The 14,983-nt window shown below is 33.6% G+C and overlaps 2 protein-coding genes across 5 annotated transcripts in view; both read right to left on the bottom strand.

Moving 5' to 3' along the window:
- Positions 1-1,451, bottom strand: part of LOC111373453 — a 5,267-nt gene extending 3,816 nt beyond the window's left edge. Inside the window, exons 1-4 of one of the 4 annotated variants that reach the window (XM_022995985.1) lie at positions 1,217-1,451; positions 745-851; positions 394-498; positions 180-296 (exon numbers count right to left, since the gene is read on the bottom strand). In XM_022995985.1, the coding sequence (XP_022851753.1) occupies positions 180-296; positions 394-498; positions 745-804 (282 nt within the window). In that variant the 5' untranslated portion in view covers positions 805-851; positions 1,217-1,451. The other 3 variants (XM_022995984.1, XM_022995987.1, XM_022995986.1) reach the window with 3 other exon arrangements.
- A 7,827-nt stretch (positions 1,452-9,278) lies between these two features.
- LOC111373454 lies at positions 9,279-14,716 on the bottom strand. Its single transcript, XM_022995988.1, has 3 exons — positions 12,866-14,716; positions 9,852-11,852; positions 9,279-9,556 (listed from the first exon to the last, which is right to left on the bottom strand). Exons 1-3 carry the CDS (start codon positions 14,699-14,701, stop codon positions 9,524-9,526), a joined length of 3,870 nt encoding a protein of 1,289 aa, XP_022851756.1. The 5' UTR covers positions 14,702-14,716; the 3' UTR covers positions 9,279-9,523.
- Positions 14,717-14,983: the final 267 nt, after the last annotated feature.

Genomic DNA, 14,983 nt, shown 5'->3' on the forward strand with positions numbered 1-14,983 from the left:
TTTGGGGTTATGTAACCCAAGAATAATTCATATTTTTTATATTGCGGACAGTAAGTGAGAAGAAGAAAAAGCTAATATCTTGTTCATTTTAACGTGCCACCTGTAATTAGAGCAACTACTTTGTAAAGAAGAAGTGTCAGATAAAGAATAAAGTTGAATTATAATTAATCTGTACTAACATTATGAGGAAGATAAGGAGGAAGCCGAGGTAAAGCTCCTAATGGTCTATTGAAAGCCCTCTCCAAAGCTCTATGTACATTTTCTTCATGTCTTAGCTTCTTTCTTAGCTTTTCTACCTGCAAATGTCGAGGGAAAAAACCAACAAAATGAGAATAAAATTAAAATATGTCAAAATTTACCAATTTTTTTGCATTTTCTTATAAATTTGATTACATCTTGTGATAAGGCCAGTCTTCTTTCTCTGACCGACTGGCGCCAATTCGCCGGAGCTTTTTCTGCAGACTGTAATTTGCTTCCCTGAAATTCCATATTCTTCCCCTGTAAAGATTCAGATTGGAGAAGTTTTCTAAGTACACTTGCATTTACATTGAGGAGGTCAAAAATCTCTATTTCTAGAATCAGAATAAAGATCCCAATTCCCATTTAGATATTAAAGAACCTAACTTTTCAGTACAAAATGACATTTCGCAATCTACCATATCCTGAAAATGAGGAATAATGAAGTTCTCTCAAAATAATTGCTTATTAAAGAATGAAAATAAGAAAAAAGTAAAAAATACTTACATTTTCAGGATTTAAAGGTGGTTTCTTGGGGCTAGTAATTCTGTTTAATCTGTCATTCATCCCTTTGTTACTTTTCCAGGAAACACCGTATGGATCTACAGTTGCCTCTTTATTTATATTGCAATAAAGAAAAAGTAAAAAAATTGGAATCCAACTCACTAAGAAAAAGTATTGATCATGTAACTAAATAAAATCAAGAGAAAATAAATAACCACGTAAACCCTTCAGCAGAATAGAATTTTTACACACATGTAGAGAGAGGAGGAAAGAAAGAGTGCGGGAAAGTTGAATGGTGAAATGGAAGTGAGGGACACTATTTTGGGTAAGAAGCTTGGAACATAGCATAGTGCCAATTGCCAAAGCATCTTATAGGTTCGTGGATTGAACTATAGTAAGAAAGCTGGCTCGTATATCAGCTGTTTCTCGACAATACAGTATTTGACAGTATTATAGAAAAAGTAAAATTTCATACACGTGGAAAAGGAGGATCACGTAGGACGGTGAAGAATAGTCCGGCCGCATGGGAATCACAGAGAATTTGAAGAAGATGTAATAAATTAATCGAGTTCGATAATGTGTACCAAATGTGTCAAGGGGATAGATTTTTGCAGTAGAAATGAAAATATAAAAAGGTAGTTCGAGTATCCCATATATGTTGGAGGGTGTGAAGGGGTAGTGATACCCTGCTACTAAAGAATGAAAAAAGAAAACCCAACATTGTGGACTGACAGACAGACAGAGGAGAGAGCAGAGAGGGTACAAAAAGACGAGGTTTAGACAGATTCAACCTCAGTCAGACCACACAATATCTGGATATTAAGTTTTTATCTCTATTTACCAAATATTTTGTGTATAATTTGCTACATAATGAAGTAAGCTGTAAGCAAAACAAGAAATGCTTATAGAAACACTTCTGGAACGTTTGGTGAGATGATATGTAGTAGGAAAGAAGATTCAATACGCCTTACCAAACATATAATTAAGAAAACGGAAATTCATTTTTAGAAGGATGTCTATTATTTGAACCATAAAATCTTTTTCCTCTGACCTAAGCCCTTGTAAGAAGTTGATTTTTTGAAAAGTTAATTTTTCTAGACTATGTCGTGAAGAAAAAAAAATTATGAAAAATGTAAAAAGATAATTTATTTTCTTAGAATATGTGATTAAAATGAGTGAAAAATGAGTAATATTATTTGCAGTCGCTCATTGTCGTAATCGCCCTATGTAGCATACACGTGGCGATTAGTGATTTGATACATTAATGTGATAGTTTTTTATTACCTTATACAACAAATTACTAACCGTCATATATATGACATGTATAGCGATTACGATAATGAGCAACTACAAATAGTATTATTTGTGAAAAAGGTGGTTTTAAAAAAATACAATGTCAAATAAGGGCTAAGCTTTTGTTTGGGTTTCACGTTCTTCTCTTAAAATTCTATGTTTAAAGTCAAAATATAAATTTTAGTCACAGCTCAAAATATTACTCATTTATCAATCACTCATTTCTTAAAAGTAAAAATATAGCTAAATAAATTGTAACCCAAATAAAGGCAAAGTAGTGATAATCGCCCTTCAAGACTTGACGAGTTGTTTTCAACCGGTAAAGCTCGTGCATAGCATCTCATACGGTAAATTGGCATTGTCCATATGGGAAAGTTGACTGAATGGACGTCACTCTTTCTTCCACTGAAAGGTCAACTTAAATGAAATAGAAGCCTTGTTTTCATATACATTTCGACAAATATCAAAATAGCCTTGGTCCCCCGGCACATAAATTAGTGGTGCAAAGAATATGAGTGAGATAATTTCAACCTTATTGGCAACCACAGTGTGAGGGTTTGATTTCTAAGATATGGAATTGAACTCTTTGTGGGCACTAGTGTACGGACAAACTCTTGTTCCTTAGTCTGCTAGGACGCATCTCGCGATTTACCCCCCTCATGATACTTCAGGAGCAGGGCGGTGGGAGTCCTCAATGTTAGGATTCAACCCCTTTTTTTTTTTTTTTTTTTTTTTTTTTTTTTAAAACAATTTTTATACACATCATTTTATTAAAAGTGAAATAAGATTATTTCGAAGATATTTGGAAGTGAAAAAGTAATTACAAATTGTTTGAAAAATGCAATAAAGATGAAGAAAACCCCTTGTCACCAAACAATTTATAAAAATATCTGATCTTATCTGAATATTCAACTCGCTTTTCCTTGTTTACTGTTTCAATTAGAAATTAGTTTAAACTTTTGGACCATAATTTTAAAATATTTTAGTAGAAAAAGATTAGTGTTGTTAATGTAAAAAATAAAATAAAAATAGCATAATAATATACTTTAGGTAAAAAGGTTGCACCATTAACAACTCTGCAAATTAGTGCATGTTTGGTTTTGATTAAAATTGAATTTTAATCTAAATCAAAATCAAACAATTAATATTAATAACATCTTTTATGGATCTCACAACTTTTCAGCTACGCCTTTAAAAAACTTATATCACAATCTACTATAAAATTTAATTTTAATTCCTACTAAACATCCTCTTATTTATTGATAAATGTACACAAAATTGTGTCATATTAAATGCATATTTAAAGATAATTAATGCCAATTGACAAATTATTGAAGATTGAACGTGCAGAAAGTACTTTAACAATTAAGAATGTCAGTGAATATAGATAATAGATTGATTATAATTCTTGGAAAAATTTAATGAGGTGACCTTTTAATGATTCCACTACGTGACGTCGATTTTTCTTGATGTATCACTCAATTAGTACCAAATCATTAGTAGGTATGACTTTCTTTATTTTTATATTTAATATTTTCGTTCATTATACTATTTAATTTTAAAAGACATATTTTATACTTTACGTCCAAATAAATATATCCAATAAATATTTTACGTATTTTTATTCTTTAATTTTATTCATGGTATTGGCACCAAATGTATTGTATATTCATTTATGGACGATTTTACAAAGCTAATAAGAAAAAAGAAGGAAATGTCAAAATCAAAAGTTATAGCTAGGAAATGCTTCAAAAATTCGAATAGGAAGTACTTGAAAAAATATCAAATAGAAAAGCTCACTGAAGATGCTCTTAAAATTTAATAGAAAATGTTAACGTATACTTTGAGACATTCCCAACGCATCTTAAATTATAATTAACAAGCAAAATTTGGTGAATCAAATCCATTTTACGCAACTTTAAAATAGTAAGCACGTGAGTATATCTTTTCAGTACATCATTGATACACATCATCTTTATTTCACAAGTGAACATAAACCATCAATTTGTTTATATAATGACACATTACACATTGATGTTTCACTACATTCATAATCAAGAATATGCAATGAGTCAAAATGTCAAAACTTCGTGACGCAACCGCTACTTTCATCCACCATATATATCTCTGTGTGTGTGTGTGTGTGTGTGAATTTTCTTACTTAAATAGATAAAAATCAAATCAAATAAATTCTATCACTTTAAATTCATCCACTAATATGTATTCTCATTAAATTCTTTTAGACTTTACGTTTTTGATTGCAATCATGCGGTTTATTTGCATGAAAATTGTCAATCAAATGTGTTTAATTGATTAATTTTTAACCTGAAAAATATTATATTTGTCCACTTTCTATTGGTGGGTAAATAAGAGAAAAAGAGAGTGAATTCCCTGAAAAGTAAAATCTTACTCCTCTTAAAAAAAATATTTTCCTTGAAACATTCCAACACTTATAGCTTAGTGGTAATCCTCTGTGGCACAAGAACACTTGATGAATAAACTACTAGGCACTCTTTCAAATATAGAAAATTGCATAAAAAATCTATTTTGATCCCACAATGTTATTTTGGAAAAGTCACAAATGGTCCCCGAATAGGACCTCTTGTTTAGAAAAAAAAAAGTTGGAAAGGACCAAAGCGCAACCACATATCATGATCAAGAATATTAATTATTGAGATCCTAATTTTATTTTTTTTTCAATTATTAAGTAATCTCAAGTAATGGGTGTTAATAATTTGAAATAAAAAAAATTAAAAAACCATTAAACCTTAAAACTCAAAAATGTGTTAGAAGTATTACCTATGTTCGTCTTAACCCAAATGCGTGCAAGAATGTGTCTATTATCATATTGTAGTGTTGTGCTTGGGACTTAGCCATTAATTTTCTTCAATTTCCTCTTGTAACGTCAATTTTGTTGTTAAGGGCCATAGATAGACCGGACCATGTCCACATTTTCTGTTACATTGTGGTCCTAATTAATATCGGACCACATTTTACACACAAGAATTTTGAAGACAAAAATATTTACCCTCGGCAATTTAGAAGCCAATTAGTAATTGTATCATTTTCGAGGCTACAATTGTCTTTGCGAGCTTTTTAAGGAGAGAAAAATCATGGTCCCGGAAAATTCCGAACTTTGTATCATCCAACTCATGAATGGAAGAAGCAGAAAATTAACCGAGAGCTAAATTATAGTTAAGTAACTGGTCGTTGATTGACACGTTGGAAGCTATACGAAACCACCGAAGTTGGGATAGAAGGCTCGGCCATGAGGACCCATTGCGTGGGAGGAATGATGCGGCTGTTGAGGACCCGAACTTCGTTTTTGGACAAATCCTGATTTTTTTTTGCTTTTGTTTATCATCGAATCAATCGGTTAGGTAGAAATTTGCATAAATAAGTGCAATGGTATTATTATTGTATTTCGGTGAAGTGTAAAGTAGCTTATTAAAAGTTAGAGGAGACAAAAGCAAACTATAATTGATAGGGGCATGAGAATAGACTGACAAGACTAGATATTATGAATCTATGATAGATTATACAATTATGCATTCTGAATTTTTTTATTTACATTTTTTTTATGTAATTTATTTATATGAATCCCAAACTTTCTTTTATTTTAATATGTAAATTACAATAATCGAAAACAAAAAAATAAATAAATAATATCTGCATCTAGATATTGCATCAAATAAAAAACGATCATTTCATGCACCAAATAACAAACTGTCATGTAAATGTCATATAGAGCAACTACCGATAGTGTCCTTTATTAATAGCATTACTCATGTAAAAAATGTGTAACAAATTCTTTTTTGATCAAACATGGGCCAGTAATAAAAATAAACGCCAATAGTCGTTATCATTATCTTTCAATGATAATTAAATACAATTACAAGGGAAATTTAAAAATAGAGCATCTATTTAAGGTGTATTTACGTGTTACATATCATATTTTTTTAAAATTTATACTTTTGCATATTATATTTTTATAATATTGAAATAAAATTTAAGCTTTTTTAAAAGTTTATAAAATTTGACATTGTAAATGTTTAAAAAGACCAAAATACCTATATCGACAATTTGAAGTTAAATAGACCGAAAAATCACAAATTTATCAATTAAAATTTATCTTCCTTTTTTGCTCTTATCATTATCTTTCAATGATAATTAAATACAATTACAAGGGAAACTTAAAAATAGAGCCTCTATATAAGGTGTATTTACATGTTACATATCGTATTTTTTTTAAATTTATACTTTTGCATATTATATTTTTATAATATTGAAATAAAATTTAAGCTTTTTTAAAAGTTTATAAAATTTGTCATTGTAAATGTTTAAAAAGACCAAAATACCTATATCGACAATTTGAAGTTAAATAGACCAAAAAATCACAAATTTGTCATTTACAATTTATCTTCCTTTTTTTTCTTTTTTCTTTTTTTTTTTAAGGTTTGGCCCGCCTAAAATAGATAAATCGATTATATTGGACCCCGGCCCAGACTACTGCCCTGTTACTGTATTTAAATGTGGAGGGACTTGATCTAAAGAGAAAGATGAAATCGAGGACCAAAAAATAACTGAGCTAAAAGTTGAACGATGCAATTGCAAGGTCAAAATATGGATTTACCCTCTGTAATTTGGTGGTACCATGCGATCACGACCTTTGTTATCATGTGATCGCATGGTACAAAATACGGGCAAGAAAGCAACGTATCTCATCTTTGCAATTATATTTTTCAGGTGATGAATAATCAAAATTTTGTTATTTTTGTATACTTAGCATGTTAGACTAAATCTATCTAGTGTTAGAATGATGATGTAAACCGTTAATTGATCGTTTTTAATTCAAAAACTTCTTCTTTTAAGTAGAATTTGTGTTAATCGATCGATACCATGTTTATAATGTTATTTCAGTACTTGATCACTATTTAAATAATGTATGTCTTGTTTAATTTTCGGGAGGCTCAAAATTGGTCAAGCACATCATAATAATCAACATAAAGTGCAATTGACGTTAAAATAATTGTTTATGTCTTATATAATCATAGTTAGTGATCTTGAGATTAATGGGTCTATAAGTAAGTATTTCAATTCAAAATAGGAATATTTCGGATTGAAAATTATTGATCGTCAAACTGTACACAAATTAGATTAAAAGATAGTTGAGAATTAGAACCGAAAATTAATTTGTGGAGTCAAATTTCTATAAAACTTCTCAAAATTCATCTTCACGTGCATTTAGTTGGAAATTAAGAAAATCATTTAAAAAAATAAAAATAATAAAAATCCTCAACAATTGTTGCAATTCAAATTAAAGTCTAATCCTTGTGGAAACTATACTCTAAGATCACTTCTATTTATTACTCGAAAACATGATAAAAAAAAGTTCAATAACTCATCTTACACGGACAAGTTTAACTAACTCAAATCACGAGCTTTGATCACTCGCATCACTATTTGTGATTCGAATAGAATTGATTATGAATATTCGTTCTTTCAATGTCGTCGTAAGGGTCCCCTAAACATGAGACCACAAATCGATCTGTCCCTGTCATTTGCGGTTATATTGTTACACAAAAACAGTTTTCACCCAAGGAAACGTAGAAGCGCAAGAATAGGATAAGAGAAAAAAACAATAAATGATTGAGAGGTTATCATTTTGTTAGGACAGTCAAATCATTTTCGAACCTGCAATTTTGTCTTTGCCAGCTTCTGTGGGGAGAAAAGATGGTCCCCTCGAAATCCCAATTTAAGAATCCCTGCAGAGGACTTCACCTTTCCTCATTTTTCGGCTTTTACCGAACGTGCATCGACCAGAACCACCAGCAGTTTCCTCTCCCATCAACATCACTCTTAAGAAGCTCAAGTCTACCTATCTTTAGCCGTCCTCTCAGTTTTAAAACTTGCAGACTAAATAGCAACAGGATTTTATAACATGTCAAGTCACAAACAGCCATTAAAACATGAACGTCACAGCATTCAACATTCCTAAGACAGGAACGTAATGCCCACTTAGGCTCAAAGTGCGTGCCTTTGTACCCAATATTGGACACAACCGGACATTACAATGAACGTTTTAGCTATATTCTCGATTAGTATCATCCAGTGCTATCTAATCAAACATGCTATGCATCTACAATGGGATCTTTAAAACATGAACTTTCATTAGGCATTCATCTCTCTTCTTAGCCATATGAAATCCTAGACTCAGCAACCATCAAAATTCACCACTAATAATTGTGACAGATATGATATGCCTCCAAAATAGTAATTCACAAATAAGCAATACAAATGGAATCTAATAACAAACACATCAAACTATCAACACTTGTTAAGGCATCAATCAATCTCACATTAAGTCCCAAGATGCCAAAATTATACACATGCACAAGTGCACAAAGATGGATAGGAGGATAAAAGCAGCCTTGAGAAGGCCAACCTAAAGTGCATTCTGGTTCATGTCACGAATCAAAGAATATGCCAGCCCGTGAATATTATGCCCAAACTGCATTGTGGTTCATGTCTATATTCAAGGCCGATTTATAATGCAACTCGTGATTAGCTGAGTAATAGAAAGAATGTAAAATAGTACAATTATAGAATCTTCAGACCAAAAACTCCATAGAAACAAAATGAACTCATGCTTCATTAGACAATTCAATAAAAGAGAAATGAAGGGTCGAGTGTGTCGAGCATTAAGAAGAAAATGATATCAAATTGACAAAGGTGGTCGTAGAATTGTAGAAATAAACAATTGATGTTCAAACTCACAAAATCGAAAGAAATAACTCAGAAACTACTAAATGGAAAACCATACAAAATACTCATGTTTGACACTTTTGCTTCTATAACCAAAAAAGTAAAAACAAAAATAAAAATAAAAAATCCGATAATTAAATATTGAATTACCTGATCAAAAAGTTCAAGCTGTAAAATAAGCCTACATGTACATAATTTACATATAGTTTTCAACACGATCCCTCAAGTGTAGCCTGGACTTGAATTCAGGACCTTTGCTATAGCGAAATATCTTCCCTCTAAAAACTTTTCACTGAAAGGATTGCATATTTATATACAATTTTGGAGAGAAATTCGAAAGGAAACTACCCAAATCACCTACAACTTATTCTAAGAAGTCCATACATGTCATATTTACATGAGAGTAAATAATAAATAATATTATGACAGGTGTAGTTTACCAGAAATAAATAAATAACAGATTGAATAGAATCACTAAATCTGTCAATTCTCGACATAATAGATCATCGATCTTAAATCAGCATAAGACGAGAAAATTTCAAGTATCAAGGTCAATTTCAAGAGAACTTAATAACTTACAAGTATGTGCTCTAACCAAAACACTAAAAACTGAACGCTTTCGAGCCCACGAATACACGCTATGTTTGATCTAAACTGTGCTAAAGATTTTAAGCTCTTCTTAGCATCAATAACCCATCTTTTCTGACAATTGTTCTCTCCAGTATTATTTGTTTTCCTTCAGGTTGTCTAAGTGATTCTGCATAAATTTTCAAATTTAGGGAATTTTCATTCAAAAAATTGTTAATTCAATAGAACATGATGACCAAATTATACAAGGCGATACATGTTGTTAATTACTCAGTAGAACAACCATCCAATAGAACCGATATTACTGAATTAGAAGTGCTTAATTTTATTGGTTTCTTAACTGAGGCTTGGTTTCAGTCTTTTTAACCAATAGTTAGAGAATTAAAATTAAAAGAGATTGAATCTATACAAAAGATTTAAAAAGAACTTAGTAAATTTTATTAATCCTCTGGATTAGCACTTACAGGATGTAGTTGAGAGTTTGCTACGAGGGTTTGGGGGCAACTCAGAAAGAAGCTCTCAGAGTTGCTCTCTATGGCATGAGGTGACATACTAGAGTCCTCCTTAGACCTACCAGTCAAAGGAAATCCAAAAAGATGATCCCCCCATATATCATAAGTATAATTTTCCCCAATCCCCATCTTTTGGTCAATTTTATCCGGTTGTTGATCACGAAGCTTGGAACCAGGAGCCCGCACATGTGGAGCAATTGTAGATGTCGAAGCCAAGATAGGAGATTGACATGTCAAATGTGGGGCAGCTCTCCCAGGGACAGGAAAGGTTGCAGAAGGCAACAGAACAGCTCTGCCAGCCACTTTTCTAGCTAAAGTTGGCTCCTCTTGAGCTGGAAAGAACCAATTACTGTTGCCAAGATTCAAAGAAAGCTCAGGCCCCAACACCTTTACCTTAGAGTAAGGTTCTGCAAACTTGCTTTTATCACATTGCTGATCAACTACCTGACTGAACGTAGGTTTAGCATCCACAGATGTGATAGGTGAAAAGGGTGACGGTGGTGTAGAATTTCCACTCTGACTGCTTGAAACTTCAAGAAGTCCACTTAGTCCTGAATTGAAACTCTTTCTCTTCCGTCGCCTTCTCCCCTTCCCCTTTCCAATTTTAACAGTCAGAATTCCAGCTTGTGATGCATTTTGGATATCAGAGCTCTCAACTGATACAGGTTCTGACTTTAAAGAGCGAGACGATATAGTTTCCTGTTGAGCATTCAACTGAGAGTTGGTTTGCTTTTGATATCCAATCGATGGATTTATATTTTTCGGGGCACCATCTTGACCATCAGATTCTAGCAACGCGTCCTCTTTCCCATTTGATCCTATCGAACCACTCATTTTTGGGGATATGGGATACTTGCAACGGTTTTTCAGATTATGATGCGTATGAGAGCATTTTTCTGCATAGCTCACAGTGGGGACGGAGATTTTCCCACTCTTAAACAAGTATTCTTGAAAGCCAAAGGCCATCACATGGGGAAACAAGAAACAGAGAAGCAGTAACAATAGGAAAACAGCAAGAATGATTGCAACCATAGACCTCCTAATGTGCATCCAGAATGTAGATCTTTTGCAGAAGTTGAGAACAAACATGGGTATACTGGCTTTCATAGGAATCACATAAGTACCTGATGCCAGAACCAGTTCAAGGTCCCTCTGTTTTGTAGATGTAGAGAAATCAGCTTGATATGATATCTGAAGCTTTATGGATTCCCCCGGCTGAAGAGAAAAACCCTTGCAAGTATTTACTTGAAACCCATCCAAGCCACATTCAGCTCCAGAAACTTCAAATCGCTTTACCTCTAAAGGAAGGTCTCCCTGGTTCTTTGCGTACAGCTCTTTTATCATAGGCTGAGAACAGGCAAGACTTTTGTCTTCCATGTAGTTTGACATGTCTGGAGACAGAAAACTAAGTGGAGTTGACAAGTTTAACTTAAATTCCAAACCTTGCACAGGAATAGCCTCCTCAAACAAGACCAAGGAAACTAACCCCCCAAATCCATGCAAAGATAACCACTCCACACCAGAGAGATTATTCCTTATCAAAACCGAACTTTTCCATTCACATCGATTGGAGGGACGAAAGAGAATTGGGCCAAAGGACGCTTTACCATAAGGATGAACAAAAGCTTCTGTAACTGCACTTTTTGCTAATGAGAAACCATAACTTGTAGGAGCAATTGATTTATTACCCTCCAATCTACTGGATGAAGACAGTTGCAGAAGAGTGTCAGATGTCCTGCACCCATCTATAATTTCTCCAGAATTCAGAACAAGCTGCATCACAATTGATTCTTGGCTTGGGTTTTTGACAGTTATCCACTGTGACCAATGACTTCCAACCTGAACTATAGGGAACAGTACTTCATTTTCTTCAAGAACAGTCATGAGACGTGTAGTCGCATGAGATTTCCAGTTTCTAAGTACCAGCTCGTCTGCTTTTCTTGCATCCACTGCCTTCAGATACAGATATACATAAATAAATGTCTATATGCAAGAAAATTGAAATACCTGATTTTGAGCATAAAAGTGAAACACATTTAAAGATGGAAACAAGATACTGAAAGTCGATGCAGAGTCAAAATATTCATAGATGGCATTTCACACAATTACAGGATGAACAATTTCTTAATTAATCCATAACTGGACAAAGCCCATCTGCACTATAACAAGAGTTTTGCCAACCTATAGAACTTTAGAAGCAGAAATAGAAGGTTGAAAACAGGAAACATGATCCATATTTTGCTCCAAGATTGATTAAATTCCAAGAAGCTATTAGATTTCCTATTATTTGTAGATAAAAGTTGCACGATTTAGCCATGTACTGCAGGTAGTGGAAACTTCCATGAAGTGCTACAGAATCCTACTAATCCAACAAACAGAAGTAACGAATAAGGAAGACTTCCACACCTCATCCTCTTATAAAAAGTAACGAACAGATCACGTTCTGGCCTGGCATTTCTCCAGATACGAGTTATCCATCATAAATAATTCTAACAATTTTTTCCCCAAAATCAATTTCATTGTAACTATAAATTCTCTCTTATTTTCATTTCCTTACAGCACAGGCCAAGTACCAACCAACTAATCAATGAAATCAAATGAAAACCTCGTGTATCAAATGCTAGTTTTAGAACTCAGAAATGATCTGTCCAAAAAGTCAGATGCAAAATATAATCCAAATTCACTCATAATAACCTATCAGTTTAAGATCTCATTTTTCTCCTTTTTCTTTCATTCCTTGAACAGTTAAGAATAATCAGAATGTCAAACAAACATCTTTAATATCTATTAATTGCCTTTTGCTTCCCTGTATGAAGTATACCATCATGTCTGGTGATCGTATCGGCTATTGCAACAAAATAACCAAAATTATACTGATTGCTTGTTAAATAACAAATCCAATCAATGCAATGCATTCCAGTGAGAAAATTTTATTTCAGATAGAAGAAAGAGAAGAATCCGTGTACCTTCATATCCGATGGCGGCTGCATGCTACTACTTAAAGATATTTGGGGATTGGTATGTTCTACATCTTTGGACTGCTGTTTATATCCAAAAGAAGAATCCACTTCATTTTGTGGACAAACACCGACTACATCTTCACAGGGAATTTCAATCTGAGAACTTGTGTCATTCATTAGTACGATCAATTTACAGTTCATATTTACTTTCAGAGTTTCCAAGGGACTGTTAACGATAACTGCAACTTGTGTGACAGTATGAGGAAAAAGTACAAGACCTTCCATATATTTAATATGAAAATGTGCAGTGTTTTCCCCAACTTCAGTGACTTTGATAAAACTCAGTATATAAGGAGCATCATTTCTCACTGAAAGTGCAATAACAGCTCCTTTTGTATCGCATGGCGTTAAGGCTTCCAGGGATACTGAAACAGGACGAATAGGTTCATCATAACTGGCATTTACACTCAGTTGTGCTTCAAGAGGAACCATTACTGTATCGGTCTTATTTTTTGAGGATCTCAGCAATTGCATACATACTGCACCGAAAAGTTTTCCTTCAAAATGGAATGACAGATCTAACTCCATAATAGTCTGTGTCTTTTGAGGGCCAATCTCCCAATTTTTATGTGGCCTCATGGCAATTTGTGGTGGACCAACTTCACCGCTTTCAGCATCCAATGATTCTTTAGCACTCAGCATACTGTATTCGCTAGATTCTGTAATACCATTAGCGCTACACGTTGCTTTTGAGGAGTAAGAAGCATTTCCCAAAGAAATTGATAACCAAGCAGTTACTTCCTCCACGTAGAGGGTTTCATCAAAAGGATTAAACAAAGACAAGTTCTTTCTCCACCTTCCGCTGGAGGAAACACCAAGACCAATTAAAGGCTTTACACCATAAGGGGACTCAACAGCAAACCCTTTAGCTGGAATCAAGAAACCACCCAAGCTCGTCTGCAAAACTAATTGTGTAGAGGATGAACCTAACTTTGTTGGCAAAAACACAAAACAAACTGATGCAACTTCACCAGGAGCCAGCAAAAAATCACTAACATTGCACGAATAAAACTGTGAGTTGGTACTATAAGGTTCATAGACATTCAATATGTTCTCACTGCCAATGTTCTTCACTGTTAAAAAAGCCGAGGAAGGAAAATGCAAGTACTTGCGTCCCCAGTCCAGCAGAGAAGGTTTAATTTCCACGTGAGGTGTAGAAAAGCTGTCCAAAAAGCCAGATTTGACCGTTTCAGTATTCTCACTCAATTTCAGATTTCCAATTTTTTGGGCAAGTAATGGGCTTATACAAGAAGTAGCATCATTTTTTTTATCATTCATTGAGTTATGACATGGGAATTCACGATAACTCTCTTGGTAGTACAAAGAACACGAAATAGTCCTACCGCCCAATAATCTGAACATGCCACTGTCCGATGACCGACTTAGGCTATTTTTCACGTGGTTCAGTCCAGCAGACAACCTAACATCAGTGTGAACCCTAGAAACATCTAATTCTTCAAATTCAGCACCTTTTTTTTCACATAAAAACCCAGCCAAAGTTGATGGGAAACAGAATGACTTCGAATGAGGACATACATTGTCCATACTATGTTTCTGCACCAAATGTTCCGCTTCAAACTTTGAGTTAGTATGATCATCAAATATATCTGGAAAATTTACATCAGAACTGCCTTTGTAGGACTGGCATGCTTCAAATTCCAACTGATCCTGTGCTCCATTAATTAGAGATGCATCAAATGCTATGATGGTGAACAGAGCACACAACTGAACCACCACAAAGTAAAATGCTCTGGAGAAGTGAAAAACTCCCCTGAACAACATAAATTAAAAGCTGATATCAAAACAACAAATCATAAGACTACTGACACAAAATTTTTTATGAAATATACATTGAGAACTGTGATTTCAACCTGCAAAGTAGTCACAACTTCACATTGATCGTGTCAAACAAAAGAGCATAAATAACAGGAATCGTAAAAAGACCATCAGTGACAGAGGAGTGAAAAAAAAAAAAAAAAAGGTGTAGTGCCATTTATTTATGTACTAAATAGAGGGTAGATAACAAAAACTTAGCTATGCGTCGTTGGCATTAAATAAAGAAAT

The sequence above is a fragment of the Olea europaea genome, unplaced genomic scaffold (assembly GCF_002742605.1).
Source record: "Olea europaea var. sylvestris unplaced genomic scaffold, O_europaea_v1 scaffold1134, whole genome shotgun sequence".
In the NCBI taxonomy this organism is placed as follows: domain Eukaryota; kingdom Viridiplantae; phylum Streptophyta; class Magnoliopsida; order Lamiales; family Oleaceae; genus Olea; species Olea europaea.

What these genes read in the sequence shown, in the direction of transcription:
- LOC111373454 (XM_022995988.1), bottom strand. Translation starts at nt 14,701, where the DNA reads ATGTTGTTCAGGGGAGTTTTTCACTTCTCCAGAGCATTTTACTTTGTG. An exon ending in AGCCGCCATCGGATATGAAG is followed by an intron (nt 11,853 to 12,865) that starts GTACACGGATTC and finishes CTGTATCTGAAG; the next exon opens with GCAGTGGATGCAAGAAAAGC. An exon ending in CAAACTCTCAACTACATCCT is followed by an intron (nt 9,557 to 9,851) that starts GTAAGTGCTAAT and finishes AAATTTATGCAG; the next exon opens with AATCACTTAGACAACCTGAA.